The sequence below is a fragment of the Melospiza georgiana genome, chromosome 7 (genome assembly GCF_028018845.1).
Source record: "Melospiza georgiana isolate bMelGeo1 chromosome 7, bMelGeo1.pri, whole genome shotgun sequence".
Taxonomy (NCBI): Eukaryota; Metazoa; Chordata; class Aves; order Passeriformes; family Passerellidae; genus Melospiza; species Melospiza georgiana.
In genome coordinates this window covers 7,762,193-7,782,430 of record NC_080436.1, presented here as the reverse complement: position 1 = coordinate 7,782,430, position 20,238 = coordinate 7,762,193, and the positions used below count along the sequence as shown (strand labels likewise).

Below are 20,238 nucleotides of genomic sequence, written 5' to 3'. Positions count from 1 at the left end.
AGTTAATACATGTTACATGAAAATGTTACCTTATGCTTGTCTCTCATTTTCTCATGCCTTGGTGTGGCCACTGTGGAGAAATAGATTATTCTAGGAAGAATGCTTAGATTTGCACTGAGTGGCTCATTCTGTGACAGGGAACTGGCTGAAGCGCTCCTCCCTCTCTGGCCTGGCTGATGGGGTGGAAGATCTCCTGGATATCAGCTCTGTCGACCGTCTCTCCTTCATCAGGCAGAGCTCCAAGGTAAATGTGTCAGGCTGGATTACAGAGAGCTTAAAAAGGCAGGATCTGGCTGGTTTTAGCTGCACATGGGAACATTTTTATTCAATATGGACTTTGCAGCTAACAAGACTGTCAGAGAAGTCTCCAGAGTAGAGCCATGGCAATTTGACACTGGACTTCTGTACTTCAAGGTGAAGACTAGGTTAAACTTACACTGCTCTGGTGCACTCAGAGGAAAGCGCAGGCTCTGTCAACACACTTGAGCTTTAATTTTTGGTCACACTTCTCCTTCCTTCTTTGTCCTTCCACAGCCCCTCAAGAAGGACCAATCCTTTAAGCAGAAAGCTTAAAAGATGAAGTGCTTCAGCGTATGTAAATCCGTGCCCAGACCCAGCTGTGTTACTCTGGTGACCCTCACAGCCCCTCTGTAGATGTTTGTGCCCAACCAATGAGTGTCTAACCAGGTTCCCCAGGCTGACCAGCCCCTCTGTCCCTGCACAGGTGAAGTTTACCAGCGCAGTGAAGCTGTCAGAAGGAGGGGGGCCAGGAGGAGGCCTGGACAACGGGCGAGACGAAGAGGAGAATTTCTTCAAGCGTCTTGGTAAATGGCGCACCTGCCGAAGACACCCATCCAAGCTCCATCACACAGAAGAAAAAGATGGTTAGAAATCAGGGTTCTCGTCTCCTTTTTGCTTTCTTTTTATCATTTTTAAAAAATATATTTCTTTCTGTATTTTACCCCTTTCCCTTTTTTCCTGCTTTCTCCATGGTTTTTGTCTCCATCGTAGCCTTCTCCAATTTTTTAGTCTTTGTAACTGTTTTCTTTCCCTTCCTTCTTGCTTTTGTTTTGATTTAGAAAAAAGCTGTGGTAAATTTTTTTTTCTAAAAAAAATTACCAGATTATCCAAATAAATTATAAAATACAACATTTGGGCTTTTAAAATCAAATCAAATTTGAAAATTTAATACTTGCTTCAAAGCACTTATTCAGTTCAAAATTAGGTATGTAAATCTTCTGTTGTCCAATACAATAATTCCATCTGTTTTTTTGTTTAGTTTTGTTTTTTCAATTTGTAACTATTTGGCAGTTTTAGCAAATATCAGCACAGAAATGGAAAACCCTACACAAACCTTGTTGTAATTATCTCTTTTCTTCTGTGTTTGCATGTCTAGTCTCTGCATACCATTTGTTAGGGATGCTGTCCCTTTTTCTTAGCACACAACGTAAGAATAGAAACATTCCTTTTCTGTTCCACAGAAGTGTATTTAATTGTTATGTATTTTCAAAGTCAGCAATGTCTGAAAAGTGCTTTTATGAATAATACAAGGTCATGGTATAATCTGTTTTAAGATATCATGCAGTCATTGACATGCTCATGTTGTCAGCTCAAAGCACATCCTTCTTGCCAGGGGGATAACCTTGTCTCTTGAAGTTCTGTTACTTTTTTTTTAAGGCAACACAACTGGATTCCCAAAAACACACAAAAAGGAGTCAATTTTATTTTTTAACATGATTTCTGTAGTTTTATGATATGCTACATTTTCTGGCATTATGTTTGGTTTTCTTCTGACATTGCACTTTGACATTGCATTGTGTGTATTTTGCCATCACCTGTCCCAGGCCTGCAGAGTAATGCATTCAAGGCATTTTTAAGGCAAGTGATAATTGCAAAACATAAGCATATCTTGTCACTGTAAACAGGTCATCATCTGCCACTGGTGAATGGTGGTGCCTTTCTGTTAGCTCCTAGATGAAAAATATTGTTCCTTTATGAGAATGCATCAGTTCAGCACCTTGTTGTAGTCTGGCAGCATTCCCTAGCAATGGAAGAAATTTGTTTCTTCATCCACTGTTTTGTGCTGAAGTGGGTGTGAAATACTTCCACTATATTTTAAAAATGGTTAGAAATGGCTGAGGGGCAGTGAGAACTTTACAGAACTTTACAGACTGCCACAGCTCTTTCTGCAGTGTGCCTGTGAGATGACCTTCATATTTTGCCGTAGAAAATTACTTTTTTTTTTTTTAATCTTGCTAATACAAGAGTAATAAAAGTTTATGAGGCAAATTGTGACAGTTAAGGAAGCTGTATCACTGTATCTACAAGGGTCTCTGATACTCAATGAGAGCCACATAGCTTTAGCAAAAATAGTTGTATCTGCCCTCTGTATGTCTGTGCTTGCATGTGCACAGTGATATCAGAGGCTGTTTGTGGTGGGACAGTTTATAACCCAGTAGAATTCTACAGCAGCAGTACACTGAGCCTTCAAATTTCCAGTGCTTCCTTATCTTCCATAGAGATCAATTTTTCTGTGCTTAACAAAGGGAGAATAAAAGCCTTTTAATGGCAGATGGGTGTACTGTTAAATCCCTCAAGATCTGATCATAGGCATTATCCTGGAACCTCTCTCTGCCTTCTCATTTCTGTCATTCATGGTGTTATGCTATTACTTTGCTCTTGTGTTTTTTTCATGTGGTGTTTCCTCCTGTGTTTTTGGGTTTTTTAACAGTAGACCAAATTTAAGAGGTAATGCATAAAGGAGAAATAAATTGCATTAGAAATTATAAAAAGTAGAACAATTTGTGACATTATTTATGAACTGTAGTCTTCGTTGTGATTTATCATGTAGACCACTGGAAATTCTGTGTTACAGATGTATGTAAGCATACATATGTGTGTGTATCTGTATGTGTGCATATGTATACATATATCTACACATTCATGTGTAAAAATATTTATTTTAAAGTAAATAAATATTTAACTATACCTCTTTTTACCTATACTAAGAGCACATAGACATGGATAGAATTACAGTGCTTTTATGTGAGACCCAAAATGTTCCTTTGGGCACTTACTGAAGATGCTGTTATAACAGTCATAGCAGGGAGGCTCAGATAAGATATAAAAGCTACAAGAAAACAGGAGGACTTGGAAGGATGTTTGTAACTGCTCACATGTGTAAGTGTTCTACTTGTTCTTTCCACTTGGTTTGATCCATTTCAATGGAGTATTTTCCCAACATAGGAACATTTTGTTTGCTGGTAACTAGGTACAGCTTCACTGGAGAAAAAAAAGGACAAGGAATTTGTAAAGAGGTCTCTTGAAATTTGATATACTTCTGTCTTCAAGGGAAAAGTGAAGATCTACATTGTTATTTTCTGTTGTGGTTTTTTTTTTGTGGTGCATAAATGCTTTCCAAGTAATTCTAGGAAGTGAGTTTCAGCCATCCTTCTTTCCTGAAGTAGACAAAAAGTCCTGTAGAGCTGATGTTTTTACTCTTGTCTTTCAAGTTATCTATACTTAAAACCAATTCTGAATTCTCTACTCTGTGTTCTCTTCTTTAGTGCTTTTTCCTTCAGTGTTCTGTAAACTTTTGTACTTTTAGATGTAAACAGGGAGAGTATTATGGGCAAAGACAGAAAGCCCAGAAACTGACTTTGCTTTTTTTTTACGAAACACTTTGACCTTCAAACAGCTTTCCTTGTTTCTAATCTGTCTTTCTACCATTCTCTCAACTCTGTCATTACCAATTGCATAATGATGTTCTGCACTAGAAGTGCTAATGTGGATTAGTTGATTTAGGGTGTGAACTCTATACATAGCATTTAAAATTGTCCCCAGGGTGGGATGCCATCTTCATTTTTGAACTGAACTCTGTTTCCATCCCAAAACATACAAGACCCTTCAAGGGAGAGAGGCTGGAATGATGAAATCTAGGAGTTGAGGCCAGTCTCACTTTCCTCTTCACTCTTGTGGCAATTGCAGATGTTTGCCTGAAAAAAGTGCTTGATTTCCACATAGACTACACATTCACTACTGATTTTTCTGTCCTAGTAGATATGTTACTAAACTGATCCATGAGGAATAAGGGTTATGCATGCTGCACTTTAAACTAAAAGGTAATAGAGAAGTAAGTTAGGAGATTATTAAGGAAAAAAAAGAACTGTAAGCAAGATCATCTGTGTTAAACAGGTGGGGAGGAAAGACAGCATCCTAGTTCACCTGTGTTGGAGTAGCTCCTGGGCTTCCACACTGAGTATGGTGGGACTGTTCTGGGAAGATATCAGTGTGACCAATGCCAGAATCTGACTAGTTGTGTGTCTGTTTCATGGAAGTCAGGAATGTTGCAAAAATGAACCTGTTATCTTCAAGATAACACAAGGAGAGAAAGAGATTTACACTAAGGCTGTACTCATCGAGGTTTTTGTTCCCCATTTTTTACTGGTGAGAGACTGTGTTCCCTTCTCTCTACCCCTCCCTGCATCCCTTCTGTACTCTCTCCCTCTTTAGGTTGCCACAGCTTTGATGATCACTTGGCCTCCAAACAAGAAGGAGGGAAATCCAAGAACGTTGTGAACCTGGGAGCGATCCGCCAGGGCATGAAGCGCTTCCAGTTTCTGCTGAACTGCTGTGAGCCAGGCACCATCCCTGATGCCTCCATCCTGGCAGCAGCCCTGGACCTTGTAAGTGATGATTGCTCTGTGGTTTCCTGCTGGGAGCATGTGCACACGTGGTGGTCCACTGTCATTCACTAGTGCTCCTCGTGCCCCACAGACAGAGTGTAAAGCATCACCACCAGCTGCTGCTGGTGGTGTTAGCTGGAGTTTTAGCATCTGTGAGTGGACAAGTTTGCAGACAAAATGGATCTTTTTTTTATTACATGGCTCCCCATAACTGCATTATTGCCAGTGCAAAGCTTGTATTGTTGTCTCAGTACTTCTCTCACAGACGCTCTGTTTCTGCTCCTAGTGCCAAACTAGAGAATAAAGATTGAATAACTGCTTGGAGAGGTGCAGGAATTCCACTCTTAAGTTCTGACAGAGTCTAAGTGCATTAGGCAACACTGAGCTATTAGTTACCAGAGCCAGTCAGTGGAAAAAAAAATTATATCACAGTATGCTTGCTTTTAAATGTGGATATTGCTGATTGGCCAGTGCAAATCAAAGAAGTGACGCACTTCAGTCCCTTCTTCCTGATATTCTGTATCTCCTTCCTTCTTATCCTTGCAGTTGTGTTTTTTAACAATCCCTCCCATTTCTAAAGCTGTGGCCTTCACCCTGTGATTCATGAGCCAGTGGGGCTCTGTGAGGTGTTTATGTGACAGGCAAGGAGTGTGACAAATACAGCTGTGAAAAACCAGTCAAATATTAGCAATTTCTCTGCATGCTGCTTTTTACTTCCTCCCCTAAGTGTTTGGCTGTGTGCAAGCTGAAAAAAGATTAGAAGATTAAAATCCACATGCTCTCTATCCCTTTTCTTCCCATGCCTCACCTCTCACCTGTGTGACTGCTGTGCCATTTGTGCACAAATTCAGGTTTTTTGCTTACTGCTGGAGGTCTCAGGCTCATGGACTCTGCCTTGCTGCCCTGACCTGTGCTGCATTGCCTGCTCCATGGCTGTGGGGATGTTATGCTCTGTGCTCCTCTCCTCTGTACCTTCACCTTGACCTTGCACCCTTGCTCTGCACATCCAAGCACATCTGCATTGGTGTTGGTCTGGAGTTGCTGTTGCTGTCAGTTCCCATCCAGCTCTGCTCTTTGGAGTGCTCCTCACCCATCTTCCCACAGACACGGGTTCCATTCACTGTTCCCCACACCTCCTGCCAGGGATTGCTGTTCCTCTGGATGGAAGCTGTGGCTGCAGGGGCTGACAGAGTGCCCTTCCTGGTGGCTCTTACCAGTCAGGGTTGCAGTGAGCTCACAAGGTGGCTTTCAGCCTGCTGAGTGTGTGACACTCAACTTCAGTCCTCAAGGCTTCCAGGCTGCCACCCTGTTCCAAATTCTAAGCTAACACAGGAAGGTGTGAGGTGCATGGGCAGGAAAGAGCTCATTCCCAGCAAGTTTGTCACCAGGAGCCTTCTGAAGATGCGCCTCTCTCTGTTCTGATAAATCAGATGGTAAAATGGGGTTTGGCAATTATGTCCCTTTTGCCTGTTAATATTTTACCTAATTTTTTAAATTTCCCAAATGCCTAAGCACAGACCAGCTTACTCTGCCCATGCATGCAGTCAGCTGGAAACTACCAGTCAGAGTGAGCTGTTTGAAGATGTCTGACTTCCAGAGCTGACTTCTACAAACTAAAATGTAACTGTCTCTCCATTCCACTGAGTGATGCAGAAAATGTTGGTATTAGAATTTCTAAAGGGTCTTCAGCTAAAGATGAAGGAAGCCTTGCTCTAACTATAGCCTTGGGAGGCTCCAAGTACCTGTTCAGTTGGCATTTTGTCTACAAAGTATGGGAGATATATAAAAGTTAGGCAGTCACATGCAGTGTATATCTTAAAAGGTGACAGCCTGTCATACCACAGTATTTCTTAATGGCAATGGAAAATTCCCACACTGTATGTCAGCAGAGTATTCTGGGTGTTTTAACTTCTGTTTTCAGGCTTTTGAAGTAATAGTTTGAATCAGGTCTGATGCAAATGAAAAGCATCTTAAGTCATTTTATCCAGCCTGGTTGCTAAGGCAACCTTTAAAAAATGAAAGGCAAACAGTTCCAGTTTCAGTTCTCCCATAGTTTTTCTGAGCATGCTTTATCATTCAGGTTTGCAAAATTCTATTCTTACAGCAACTTTGAAATCTTTGATCAGCCTGGATGTTTATTTAAAGAAATTAGAGCAATGGAACAAAAGATGCATCCTCATGGAGTGAATAATTTGTTTGTGTATTAAAATAAGTGTTGCCTTAGGTTTAGTGGCTATGCAGTTAACATATTTTCCTAGAAGCAGCATCCATACTTGACTAAATTTTTAAAACCACTATCAATATATGGATGTGAAAACATTCACTGATAATTGATACATTGCAGACAGCTTCATCTTTATGTCCCCAGATTAAATCCAGACTTTGCAATAGTAAAATTGATTTACTTTGGGATATTTCAGTCTATGCTTAAGTTCATGTTGAGGGTTCCAATAAATGTTACTATGTTACCTCAAGTATCCTAACTAGACTGCTGTAAATGACTTGCCATCATTTCTCCAATAAGATGTGTGAGCTCATTTCTTGTGACATGTAAATCTTTTATCCTTGTTGGAATGCAATAGTGGTGCTGTTTTCTGGTAGGATTGTGTTTGAGGTGACCTCTGAAGTACTGGGACAGTAGAAGCAAAGTCTAAACTGCAAGAATACTTTTCAATATCCTGGCTCCATGTCACCCTGGGTCTTTGGCAGACTGGATTGTTCCCATGGCAGAAATATTTCTCTGTGGAAGTGCTTATGCTTGGGAAGGAAGTCAGAGATTGCTACAAACAGGTCCCAGAGTAAAAGACTGGGAACAAAACCAAAGAACTGTGTCATGGATTGTACTTGACCATTTTGTAGATATAGCCAGAGAGGTTTGAACTAATTGGAACAGGCAATTCTCCAAGACACTGATTAATAATTTACTTGCAACCTGTCTTTGTGTACCTGCTAAGACAACTTTCATGTCAGAGTCACTTTTGCTTAAACAAAGCAGAGCTACCCAGTCAGCACCTTTTGAGAATACTCAAATTTACCTTGGCATCTGTTAAAAGTAGGTTATTGGTATTTCATGCCCTTTTTTTCTGTCTTGAAGAGAACAGAGCCAAAAATGAATTTTTGTTCAAAGTACCATGTGAACTTTAAGAAGGGACTCAAGGAAAAGTACCGCTGATTGATTAGTGCCATAAAAGTCATTGTTCATGACAACAAAACTGGACATAGGTACTCTGTAGTGATAAAACTGCAGAATCAAGTTTACATGGCCAATAATGTGATGCTGTGAAATTCCAAATCCACTCTGCATTTGGTTCCTTCCACCCAGGTCACTTGCTCTTTAGAACAAATCAGGTTATCTGTTGAAAAAATTCATTGGGATGACTCGAATTATTAACAAAATCGCAAATTAATGTACATTTATACAGCACAAAAACAATTTCAAGGTGCAAGACAATATAGCAGGTCTGATGTTAAAAGTGGGCTTGTGAACAGTTGCATAGGCACGGACAGACTTGTGAGGGTATTGCTGCTGTGTCAGGTGTTGACAGTGACCACGGTGACTTGTGTTCTTTTCAGCTGCTCATCACCTGCCTGATTAATTTCTCTCCATTTGTGATGTGTTTCTCTGTTGTGTGAATCCATCTCTGTTCATTCTGTCACATCTTCATCTTTCTCTTGCTGCTGCTGCTTCAGGTTTCTCAGAGCCTCAGGTAAGCAATCACAGGGAGCTTGAGCCCTATCATGTTCCTTCATACCGGAGGTCTTTGCAGTGATTTTAAAATAATATAGTGATTTTTAATTAATCCTGCTCCTCCCTCTGCCCCCATCCTACATATCCTCCTTTAATTGTGCTAGCTATGTGCTTTCATCGTGTTTACAACACTTTTCTTTACAGGATTCCAGTATGCTAAGAAATTTTGACCTCATTGCTAGTGAACTAAACCAATAGTATACTAAGGCTGGGGCTTTATCTCTTCAAGTATGTCTCCATGGTTAAGGTTTAACTTTGTGAGAATAAAAAAATAAAATCCTCAACTATTGTGTTCCATAATGCATGTGATCAAAAAGTATTTAGTAATGTTTTTCCAGTGCTAAATACTAGTTTTGTTTCTGGGTAGTGAGTGTCTGCATTCAGCTTTCTGCCTTCTTCATCAGAACATCATGGCAGCTTAAACCTTCCTCTTCAAGAGAATTGCCTTTTTTTTTTCCCCAATGTTTGTAAAAATGTGAGCAAAAGCTGCATATGGATGTTGTGTCAGTAATTTCTTAAATCAAACTTAGAAGCATTGGTCCAACATTTCTTGTTTTCAGTTTTTGATTAAAACACTCTTGGAGGCTCTATTTAATAAAGTTCAACAGAGCATCTTACAGGGTCTCAGGGCCTGTCTAGTATTTATAGACCACATTTGACAAGCCCTTCTTTAAAAGTAGCTGCTGATCTGTTTAAATTTTTTAATTAAAGCTGTCAGCAGCTAAAAGTGTATAACACATGTTTGTGCTCTGTGAAATCCCTGTTAGTGAACCTTTTAAAGCCAGCTGGTAAACTGTAGGCATTGTTGTATTCTTAGTTTAACAGCCTGCTGTTTGCAGGAGTTTTGGTTGTGGAAATTGCAGGAAGAAAGGGGAAAATTAAATGGAAATTAGGAAATCCATTTGCTTTTTAGTCATTTTCTGTGTCTGTAAGGATATTATTTTGGCAGTTTAGTCTGCTGGGGAAAAAAGCTACTCCTGAGTCTGAGCTACCCTTTAGGAAACAAAATTACTGTGTCCATTTTTTGAACATTTCTGGAAGTTTCAAAAGCATTCTTTATTGGTCTAACATGTCTCCTGCTGGGTGAATTAATATAACCTAAGACACAGTCAATATAATTTCTTCCATTAAAGTGATTCTTTCAAGCCAGGGACAGGAGGATTTTCCTCTGAAAACTAGTCAGTCCTTTCAAAACTCAGCTGCCTGCTGTTATTTCAGTACTGAATTGTTAAGGTGATTGAAATTTGGGCAGTGAAATTTTGTTGACTTACACCAGAGTAATGTACTTCTGTCTCCATGGGTATTAATTACAACCCCCAAATAGTCCTTTTCCTAGTTTTAATGAGCCTCTATTTATGCTCTCATCCCCAAGATTCAGAAGCAGAACCTCAAGTGGCAGACGCTAGGATCTGTGTGGCCGTGGTGTCATTTGTTCCTGCAATATTTGCAACCTCAGCAGCAAAGGTGGATCTAAAACTTGACTTGTTTGTACAGTAACAGTGCCATGGTGCCATTTGTTCCTGCAATATTTGCAAGCTCAGTAGCAAAGGTGGAACTAAAACTTGATTTGTTTGTGCGGTAACAGTGCTAGATACACGCTTCTGCTTTTGCAGTTAGGTGGTTTCTGAAGGAGAGCATTACAGAGGGCTATAATGTTCTTTTTAAGTTTATATTTAAGTGTTTCTTCCTGCCCTTCTAGTGGACAGAGCAAGACTGCTCAGTGTTTATGAGCACAAGAGGTGAGATGGTGCAGAGAGACTCTGGTGTCACCTTTTTATGGAGACGTTGCTCATACCGTGTGACTCCTTGGCAAGCTAGCAAAGCAGTTTTTAAATCACAGAATACTCTAATGTTCTGAGAGCTTCTCCAACGTGTGCTTTGCTTCTAAGGTGATTTTTTTGCAAACGTTTCAGGAGGCTCCCGTGGTGGCACGAGCAGCCCTGTTCCTCGAGTGCGCGCGCTTTGTGCACCGCTGCAATCGTGGCAACTGGCCCGAGTGGATGAAGGGCCACCACGTCAACATCACCAAGAAAGGGCTCTCCCGGGGCCGTTCTCCCATTGTGGGCAACAAAAGGAACCAGAAGCTGCAGTGGAATGCAGCCAAGCTCTTCTACCAGTGGGGAGATGTAAGTGTTGGTTTCTCTTCTGCTTGCATTAAAAAATATGGCGAAGTATGAAGGTGATTGGATCCTGTACAGATTTCAGTCCTTGTAGGATGGGGATTCAGAAGCCTTCCTTCCCACCTGCACTTCACAGCCTGCCAGGATCCTCTGTTCTCCTAAGGGAAGTGACTTTGCTAGGACATGTTCTCCCCAAGGATCTGTTTGGCCCATTCTCCTTTTTCCAGCACTTGTCATATGTGAATGGCTAAGGAAGAAGGAAGATGTGGGCTGTGGTACTATTTTCTATTTTTCTTACTTCCAAATATATTTAGCCTTGGGCTCCTTGAACTAGGTGTGGTGCTGTGTCTTTAGTAATGAGTTTCTCTTTGCTGTACTTAATTCAGTTTCTCTTTGCACCCATACAGACTGTTAGCACTTAGAATTCTTTGGCAAGGAATTCTACACAGCTACTATGAGTCATGTAAAGAGTTGTCTGTTTTTCTTTGGCACTTGAATCCTTCAAGTTTTATTTGATTGTGATCTCTTACCATGCAGGAAGGAGGCAATTGCCCTTATCAGGCCCTATGAAAGTCACTTGGAATTTCCTTGTAAAGCCCCCAGGATATAATTGCTGAACATCTGACATGTATACAGGTCATTTCTCGCAACTCAAAATAGTGGGAGAAGTTCCTTTGACTGGTTTCAGATGTCTCCTGGAAGTGAGCTTTGTGCTTCTCACCTCTTCTGAAAACCAGTGGTTTTCACAGTGAGCACCATGATTCCCATCCCCCCAGAAAAAGAAGACATAAAAACCAATGCTTTTGGAAATTTAAAAGTCATGTTTTGCCTCGCTGACTTGAATTCTTGTAAGTTAAACCAACATGTGCTTCTCAGTGGAGCACACTGTAGGGAACCTCAAAATAAAGCTGACCACATGAATGCATTCCCACCACAGAACAGCCCAGGGGACAATCCAGCTTGGGTCTTAGAACCTGAGCTTAGTGTCTTTGCAGATCTCCTCCTTCCATTCCTAAAGCCAACTCAGAAAATGCTGCCTGGTCATCCTACTCTCTGGAAAAGTCTCAAACACAGGAGATTATCTTAATAACAGCACAAATACCAAAGTTCCTTGAAAAAGTAAATAGGGTGAAGGTATTTGTTTCTGTATTCCACGAAGTCACTGCCTTAGCCTGACTCCTTTGAGAACTCCTGTTAAGTGGAGAGCATAGGATTACATGGTCATTGAATTTTTGCATGTTTTCAGAGAGCCAGAACTCTGAAAGCATCTCTGTTTGTAGATGCTATGCTTCTAGACCTTCCCTTTTCTCAGATTCTAAAAAAATTGAAGACAAGAAAGACAGTAACTGTTAGAAGCCAGTTAAATTCCTCTTTAGCCATTTGTTTTTAGCAACTGATATACCTGACCTGGAAAAAGTCCAGGAAGGTTTTCTTTTCATAATGTCAAAAGTATTACCATGTGATTCAAGGTCATAAGAAAGGAGCCAGGGGAATCTGATCATAGGGAATTTAGCATAATTGTCTTCCCCTTAACTTTAATGGCATCATGAGACTTATCTGGATGCATTCTCCATTCTAAAACTAGTGTGTGTTTGCTGCTGCTTAGGAACATTTCAGAAGGGGAAAGCCTTGCATTTACTAACTGTAAGATAAGATAAGATTTGGAGAGTAGTTTTAGAGTGTGGATTATTTTCCTTTTTCTGCAAGGTGTCTTGCTGCTCACTCATATTTCTGATTCTTCTCACTGAAGGCCAGAAGAGTTTATTTACCCCCAGCCTCCCTAAAAACCATCAGAGAATCACAGTGACTTGGACTGCCCATGGCAGGAAAAAACCTTTTAAATCAAAAGAACTGACTTGTTCTGCTGTCTTTTAAAATAATACAATGCTAAATCTATTCTGATCAGGTTAGTCTGCCACTTCCTTTGACTGCTTCTGTTAAAAGGACTTTTGGTTTTGCTTCTGTGTTTGCTAGAAAACTGAAAATACAGAAAACACACTTCAGGAATTCAGTGCTCATTAAATGGGAAGCTGTGGGATTATGTCTTACTGCTTTAACATTAGGGTGGGCTACACAGCATAAATAATACATAATAAATTACTGTTTTATGGCATGCAGAGCATTTCTTCCTTTAAATGCTGAAATTTCTTCCTTTAAATGCCTGAAATATGAAAGGAAAAAAATTTGAGATGTGTGCAATTCCTTTAGCAATGTACAGGCTCAGAGATAGCTGAGATTGACAACTGTTTGTGTCAGCATGCAAACCACAACAATATCAACTCATTCTCTTTCTGTAGCAGAGTCTACCCTTTCCCCTGTTGCTGGGTTTCAGAGGAAGTGTTTAATAGCAAGAATAAGTGACCATTTATGTATTTCTGTGTCACTTCATCCACAGGGGGAAAATTGCATTGTGCTGGCATGACCATCAGTTCTGACTTGTAAAATATTTAGAAAACCTCCTTAGTATCTTTGTCTAAAACTATCTCATACTCAAATAGACAAAATGAATAATGCTGATGAAAACTGTAATTTAAAGCATCTCTCCCCTCACAAAGTGATGACCTCACAGGATAAAATTTCACATACTTATCTGTGTTCTACTCATGCATGTGCAGCAAAGAAAATTCTGAGTTCTCAAGAGCTCTCAAGTGTCCTAGCAGGAAAGCAATCTCCTTGCTAACACACCCTTACCTGGAGCTTGCTGACAACACCACAAGGGCTTTTGACATGCTGATAGTGATGCTGGCAAACAGCCATGATAAACAATCAGTTTAATCAATCACTTTAAACAATCAATTCCTCGAGGATGTAAGATGGAAATCTGACGGACTCTGCTCTTTCCGTGGATCCTCTGTACACCATTATCCCTGCACCTTCCGAGCTCCTCTAAGCACTTACAGCTCATTTCTGGGAATTGCATCAGTGTGTTTCTCTCCTTTGAAGATGGAAGCAGGCTTTCCCATGGGTATTTAACTGTCTTGTGGAGGATATAAGGACTGTTACTGGTTTCCTAATTCACAGCATGTTTTCTTTAAGCAGAAGACCTACATTCTCAGTGGAAAGACTTAGCAGAAACCTGGAATAAATATATCAAAGAAACAAAGAAAAGTGGAAGAAATTAATAGTTCGCAATGACCTAATCTCCTTCTGGGTGCCAGTTTGGAGGGGTTTATTGTTTAACTAAATTTACTGAAAGTTTTCGTCCTGAAATTTTGACATCCTGACACTTTGCATATTTTTGTTGACAAAAAGGGGGAAATAAGTTATAATTTTGATAGCGGTTTGTTCTCTACAGCCCTTTTCTCCCCTTTAGACAGTAAGAACAAAGCCAGGGCGCTGTGGTGGGGCTGAGACCCTCACGTGCCGTGCTTGTGTTTGCCCATCTGCAGGCCATTGGTGTCCGCCTCAACGAGCTGTGCCACGCGGAGAGCGAGAGCCCTGCCAACCTGCTCGGCCTCATCTACGATGAGGAGACCAAGAGGCGCCTGAGGAAGGAGGATGAGGAGGAAGACTTTTTAGATGACAGTAAGGAGACTCCCTTTACTACAAGAGCCCCCGCTTGTAAGAACCTCTGCTTTAGGAGCACTTATTATTTTTTTTTTTTCTTTTCATTTTATTGCCACCCAGCTTTATTTCCCAGTCCCTCGCTTTCACCCCAGCTTCCTCCCCTGTTCTTTTTGCTGTAAAACGTGACAGATGTGTGAGAGTACGGAAAGACTTGGATGGGAAAGGGAAGGGGAAACCAGAAAGTGAGCTGCAATTCCTGCACACAGAAACTGCAGTTGTAAGCAGGGTCATAATTTGTTTCTTGAGCCTTGCTGTCACCTGAGTGTCTAAAGTGGTTCAGGCTCCATTCCTCACAGTTACCTTCTGCCAAAATATTTATATAAGAGCAGCCACTTTTCAGTTTCTGAACATTGAAGGGTCAACTCAGCTGATGTGAATTGGTACAGCTCTGCTAAAGGCTTTTAAATCTTGACTTCAGTATAGTGCCTGATTTTCAGGCAGAAATTAAAAAAAAAAAGCATCATTAAAAATCTGTATAACAACTAGATGATGAAAACACATACATTTGTGCCTTGTGGAAGAGCTGTGCCAGATCACTGATTCTGAATGTCTGTATAGGCCTGCAAGTTACAGCAAGCCCTGTGAACCAAAATAAATTGTCAAAACACATCCTGTTGTAGCTGAAGGTGGTAGCAAACATGATGTGCTCTTTTAGACCATTTGTGTATGCATGTGTGCTGCAGTTTACTGGTGCTTGCCTGCCTGTACTGTTGTTCCCCATTGGTTGTAGTGTTTTATCTTCTGCTTTCTCTCCCTGTGGTTCTGGATTTGTTTTTATCACTGCATAAAAGCCCACTTTGGGCAGTGATATAGCACATGGATTGCTTGCACAATTACAGAAGCCTGACTTTAAAGGAGGCTACATTTTCCAATTATCAGGGTAGTAATTAATAATGATAGGAAAAGTATCTCTTTAACAGCTAGTCATAACTCAATTTATTTAAGATAATTTTCTATATTTGAAAGTAGTTCTTTTCCAACAGCAAAAGATTTGACTGAATGCAAAACTGAAAAGGAAAAGAAGGGTATCTACTTCTTAACCTGTATTAGCCTTAAATGACATGTATAGAAAATGTCACAAACTTGTGGTTAGTTTAGTAGGTACTTCAACATAACATACTATAATATTATCCATGTATATAATCATGGGATTATCAATGTATACAATATCAATGTAATCCAGTCTAATATAATAAATAATACAATATAATAGACAATTAATATATAATATAATACAACATAATACAATAATAATTAATATAATATATAGCATAATGTAATATAGTATAATCAATGTAATATAAATGTTGGTATGATTTCATGTGCTGGTAAATCCATGGTTGCTATTTGGTTGATTCTGTTTCCTTTAGTGTAGGCAAGGTGGCACAGAAGTGTGGGGTTTCCTGTTTTTCAGTGCAGCTTGCATCGTGCACCATATGTGACAATGTCCATCACCTCTTGGCTCCAGATCTTGCATTAGCCCCTTGCTCATGACAGAAATATTCTTTCCTAGGCACTGTGAATCCTACCAAATGTTGTTGTCCCTTTGCACTAAAAATGGCAGCCTGTCAGCTGCTCCTGGAGATAACCACGTTCCTGAGAGAGACCTTTCCCTACATGCCCAGACCACGCACCGAGCCTCTTGTGGTAAGTGGCCCACACACACTGGAGAGGGATTTGCCCACAGAATCCCAAATTCCAGGCTCTGAGGAGGGGCAGGGAGGGGTTAAAAACTCCAGTGGATCTCTGCAGGGAGAAAGGAGCCATTGTGTGGTGAATAGAAGATGGTCAGGGTACATGGAATGGGTTGGTTAAGAAGGTAAGGCCATGGAAGCACAACGTGTGCTGCTGGAAGTTAAAGAAAATTTCCAAAGAGAGAAGAGGGATTGAGAAAAAAGGGTGGGAGACCTGGGTAGACTATAGGAAGTGACGAGCTGAAATGCTCACTAGCTGATTAGCAGTGGCCAGAGATTGGAACAAGACAGAGGAAGGGAATAGAGTGGTTTGCAGAGAATTTGCCAGAACTTTAAAGGTGCACATTGGTTTGGGTAAGACCCAGAGAATTGCAGGGAGAATGGGAAGAAAGGAAAGAGATGGGGACAAAGAAGCAAAGAAAGAAAAAAACTCCATGAGACTCAGAGGCAAATCCTGGCATAAACAGTAAACTAAACAACTGATTAGCTGACACTAACCTGTGTCACCTGTGAATAGCAGAACGCATGAAAACAGATTTTAAGTGTTTCATTCTTGTGTGGATTTTCTTATGTCTATTACTGTTGTTTAACATTACCTTTAGCCTGTTGTTTCAAAAAACACACATGCACACAGTCATCTGTTGACAAGTTGTGAGAAACAACTGCTCACTTTGAAAATTTAAAAAGGTTTATTAACCCTTAACAAAAATACAAGAAGAGGACTACATAAGGAAAAATTTGCAGTGCTGGGAACTGCCCTATGGGAAGATCAGGGGACATCTAAACTACAATAACTATACATGACTAAAGATTTTCTTAAATACTCACAGAATAGTCATCCCTTAATTGCAAGAGCCAAAAATCTCATTATCCATCTGTAACAAAGCTGAGTTGACTGTGACTCTCACCTTCAGAGGTGGTTAGCATAGAATGAGATGAGAATTGAATGGCTGATGTAGTTTCAGCTTTTAAGCCAAATTTCTTTAAGAAACCAGGATAAAAATTATAAAGAAAAAAAGAGAAGTTAAATCTCCATGAAGGATTTAGCTCTACTATCCTGGCTTTTGTTAATGACAGATCAAATTTTAGTCATGGCAATTATGCTTGACAGGCTGATTTATCTGGATAGCATTGTAATTAGGTTCTGAAAATGAGTCCAGAGGCTGTAGATGACCTCTGATGAAGTGGCTCAGCCCCAAGGTGTGCAAGAAGGACAGTTTTAAAAAGCAATAAATTCAGCAAAATCCTCCTTAAATACACTGGTGATATTACATCATAATAAATCACTGCATCCACAAGCAGGATAATACCATGGTTTAGAATTCACGTCATTAAGTACTTAGGCTTGGAACTAAGAATATGTTGGATAATGAGGGTCAACAGAAATCAGTGCTTTTATGTGAGCTAGAAGTGCAACTGGTTAATCACTTTCTAGACTTGTGTATGGGAGACAAGGAGGAGGAATTATTCTGTGAGCTATAGGTGAAGGAAACCTCAAGGGCACATTATGTAAGAGTCTGTAAGAAAAAATGGCCATAGAGTGCTGCTTCTAACTTTGTACAGAGGAGAAAAAAAAGAGGCAACAGTAATTCAGATTAAAATATTAAGCCTGTATTTTTGGAGTGATGCTTCCTTTCCAAGAAGATCAGGTACATAATGTAATGATCCATATAGCTGGAGTTTCAGTAGAGCAGATCTCACTTCCACTGGTGTTTGTAGGCAGACCTGTTCCATAGGTAGGAGCACAGCCTTGGAGGCCTTGAAGAACTGAAACGTTTTCAACTGAACTAGTTTTGGTGAGCTAGTTAACTACCAATAGAGCAGGCAGACTTGCCAAGGCTGTGGGCTGAGTGAGGTGCTGTGTGTGGGTCCTGACTGAAGTTTCACCCAAAGCCCTGGACTGATCATGGAACAGATACAAGCTCATTTTGCTCACAGCTGGAGCCACTCCAAACCCACCTGGATGTGTTCCTGTGTCACCTGTTCTGAGTGACCTTGACTTGGCAGGGGGGTTGGACCAGATGATCTCCAGAGGTCCCTTCCAATCCCAATAATTCTGTGGTTGGTAACTCTTCCATCCTGGCAGGTGGCTCAGACTGCTGCAAGGCCAAAGAGCAGTTGGCTTAGATGTGATAAAAATAAATCCCATCTGAAGCAGTTCTTCCTCAAGAGCTGGGGGTGCTCAGCCTGGGGAAAAGGAGACTCAGAGGTGACCTTATCACTCTGCACAGCTCCTGAAAGGTGCCTGTGCTCAGGTGGGGTTGGGCTCTTTCACCAGGCCGCACTGACAGAATGAGAGGACACAGCCTTGAGCTGCACCAAGGGAAATACAGGTTGGATATCAGGAAAAGGTTTTTTACAGAAAGGGTGATAAAGTTCTGGAATGGCTGCCCAGGGAGGTGGTGGAGTCACCGTCCCTGGATGTGTTTAACAAAGCCTGGATGTGGCACTGGGTGCCAGGGTTTGGTTGAGGTGTTGGGGCTGGGTTGGACTCCTGATCTTGAAGGTCTCTTCCAACCCAGTGATTCTGTGAGTCCTGTGAAGCTTCTCTGGCTGCAGTGGGAGCTCACACTGCTGGCACATGTGTGTGGTCTCCGTTCTGCTGCAGGACCTGGAGAGCTGCAGGCTGCGGCTGGATCCCGAGATGGACCGACACAGGTATGAGAGAAAGATCAGCTTTGCTGGGGTTCTGGATGAAAATGAAGATTCAAAGGATTCCCTGCACAGCAGCAGCCACACCCTCAAATCTGAGGCTGGCTTCGAGGAGAAAAAAGGTTTGTCAGAACAATAAGGCTTTTGTACTCTCAGGGCTTGTGAAGTGGCGCTTGATTTTGTGTTTTCATTTGCATAGACTGTGTTAAAGAGCAGGCAGCCATGGAGTCACGTGGCTTTAAACCATTTCTGAGACGCTTTTGGCCTTCAGGGTTCAATATAATGAATGTGAGAAGCAAAGATGTTAAATTTTATAAAACAGTGCTATGACTGAAATCGATCGAAAGCTTTGCACCATTGCTAAAAAGGAGCAAGCCTTGTTTGAAACTGCCTCTTAGTGAGATGCTGAGAAAAGAGGCATCACTATTTGATTCACTGTAAAAATAAAGATCAAAAGTGGTGTTTGTTTTTTAATGATCACAGTTTTTCACTTTGGGGAAATCACAGATAGAAGGGAAGATTGGTATTTTTCCGTGGAAAATCTGTACGGGTTTGGAAGTCATGGCATCACAACAAATTAGTGTGATTGGCCTCTTGAATTCTTTGCTACCACATGAAAAATCCACTGTGTGGCTTTTGATGGCTAGCAGATTGATGTTACCAACATCCTCTATAGTGTACAAGCAGACTTCAAGCTCACTGTGTTTGCTGAGAGCAGCAGATCGTTTCCATTTTTGAGCCATCTCATGCAAGACTCATATTCTATCTGATGGTACAAGTGTTGCAATACAATATAGTCATTGTGTGTGTATTTGCAATTAGAGACTAAACTGCCAGATACCTCTAGATCACCCTCTAACAGGTTTCCTAGAACTTTTTACATTCTGTCTTGTAGTAGTTATTTACAGGTGCAGGGATTTGAGTGATAATTTTGCTTGAAAAGGTTAAATGTTTAATGATTGTTTTACAAGAATGAGGTCTGTGGCTGGTTTTCCTCTCAGAACTGTAATGTGTATTAATGAATTGGAGGAGCTTTTATTGACTTCTGCCAACTTTGGGTAAAATTTATGTTGTCTTCAGCTGTGACCTTGCCACAATTACTGGAGAAAATATTAGAAATGCTTCCAAGACTTGTGTGGTGTAAAACTTTCCCCAAACCTGTGTGTCTGGTGGGACAGTTACTTCTGTGCCGACCCACCTAGGAAAGGTGAGCTGGATAAATTGATGCTCAACCTCATTTTGTCTACTCTTGGTATATTGGCAGCCCAGAAAAACACACAGCCTTATGGTCTGTCTGTTAGTCTTAAGATGTGTGGGATAAGATGTCTCTGCCTGTTTAGATGAGAAGCAGTTTAGGTTGGGGTTGGGGTTGTTTTTTTATGAGGATACCTTCAAGCAGGCAGTCCTGCTGGAAATTGCTGGTGGAAAGTCTCTAACTATCCTCTTTTTCTTAGAGACAATGCTGATTTAGCTTTTCCTTTGCATGTTACTGTGCTACAGGCATAATGGATTTTTGCAAAGATAGTATTGACTTTCTGCACCCTTTTCTCCATTAAACTACATTTTCCTGGAGTTTTGAGTTTTCTTTCCATTTTCCCTTTTCCCTAAGCTGTTTTCCTTTACTAAAGCTGCCTCTTTAATGATTTTAGACGTGGAGAAATTGACTTGGTATATGGTAGGAAGGTTGAATCCTAATATACTTTAGCAAAAATGTAATTCCAGTATTTTAGAAGCTTAATAAATGCAAGGTAATGTTATATTTTAAAATTACA

At 40.7% G+C, this 20,238-nt stretch overlaps 1 protein-coding gene across 11 annotated transcripts in view; it reads left to right on the top strand.

Moving 5' to 3' along the window:
* UNC80 (unc-80 homolog, NALCN channel complex subunit) overlaps positions 1-20,238 on the top strand; it is a 122,877-nt gene that overhangs the window by 37,610 nt on the left and 65,029 nt on the right. For 6 of the 11 annotated variants that reach the window (XM_058027900.1, XM_058027898.1, XM_058027904.1 and 3 more), the window contains 7 exons: positions 138-244; positions 725-884; positions 4,513-4,685; positions 10,347-10,559; positions 13,943-14,078; positions 15,634-15,767; positions 18,423-18,588. In XM_058027900.1, coding sequence (XP_057883883.1) covers positions 138-244; positions 725-884; positions 4,513-4,685; positions 10,347-10,559; positions 13,943-14,078; positions 15,634-15,767; positions 18,423-18,588 — 1,089 coding nt within the window. The remainder of the gene's footprint in view (positions 1-137; positions 245-724; positions 885-4,512; positions 4,686-10,346; positions 10,560-13,942; positions 14,079-15,633; positions 15,768-18,422; positions 18,589-20,238) is intronic. The other 5 variants (XM_058027906.1, XM_058027903.1, XM_058027902.1 and 2 more) reach the window with 1 other exon arrangement.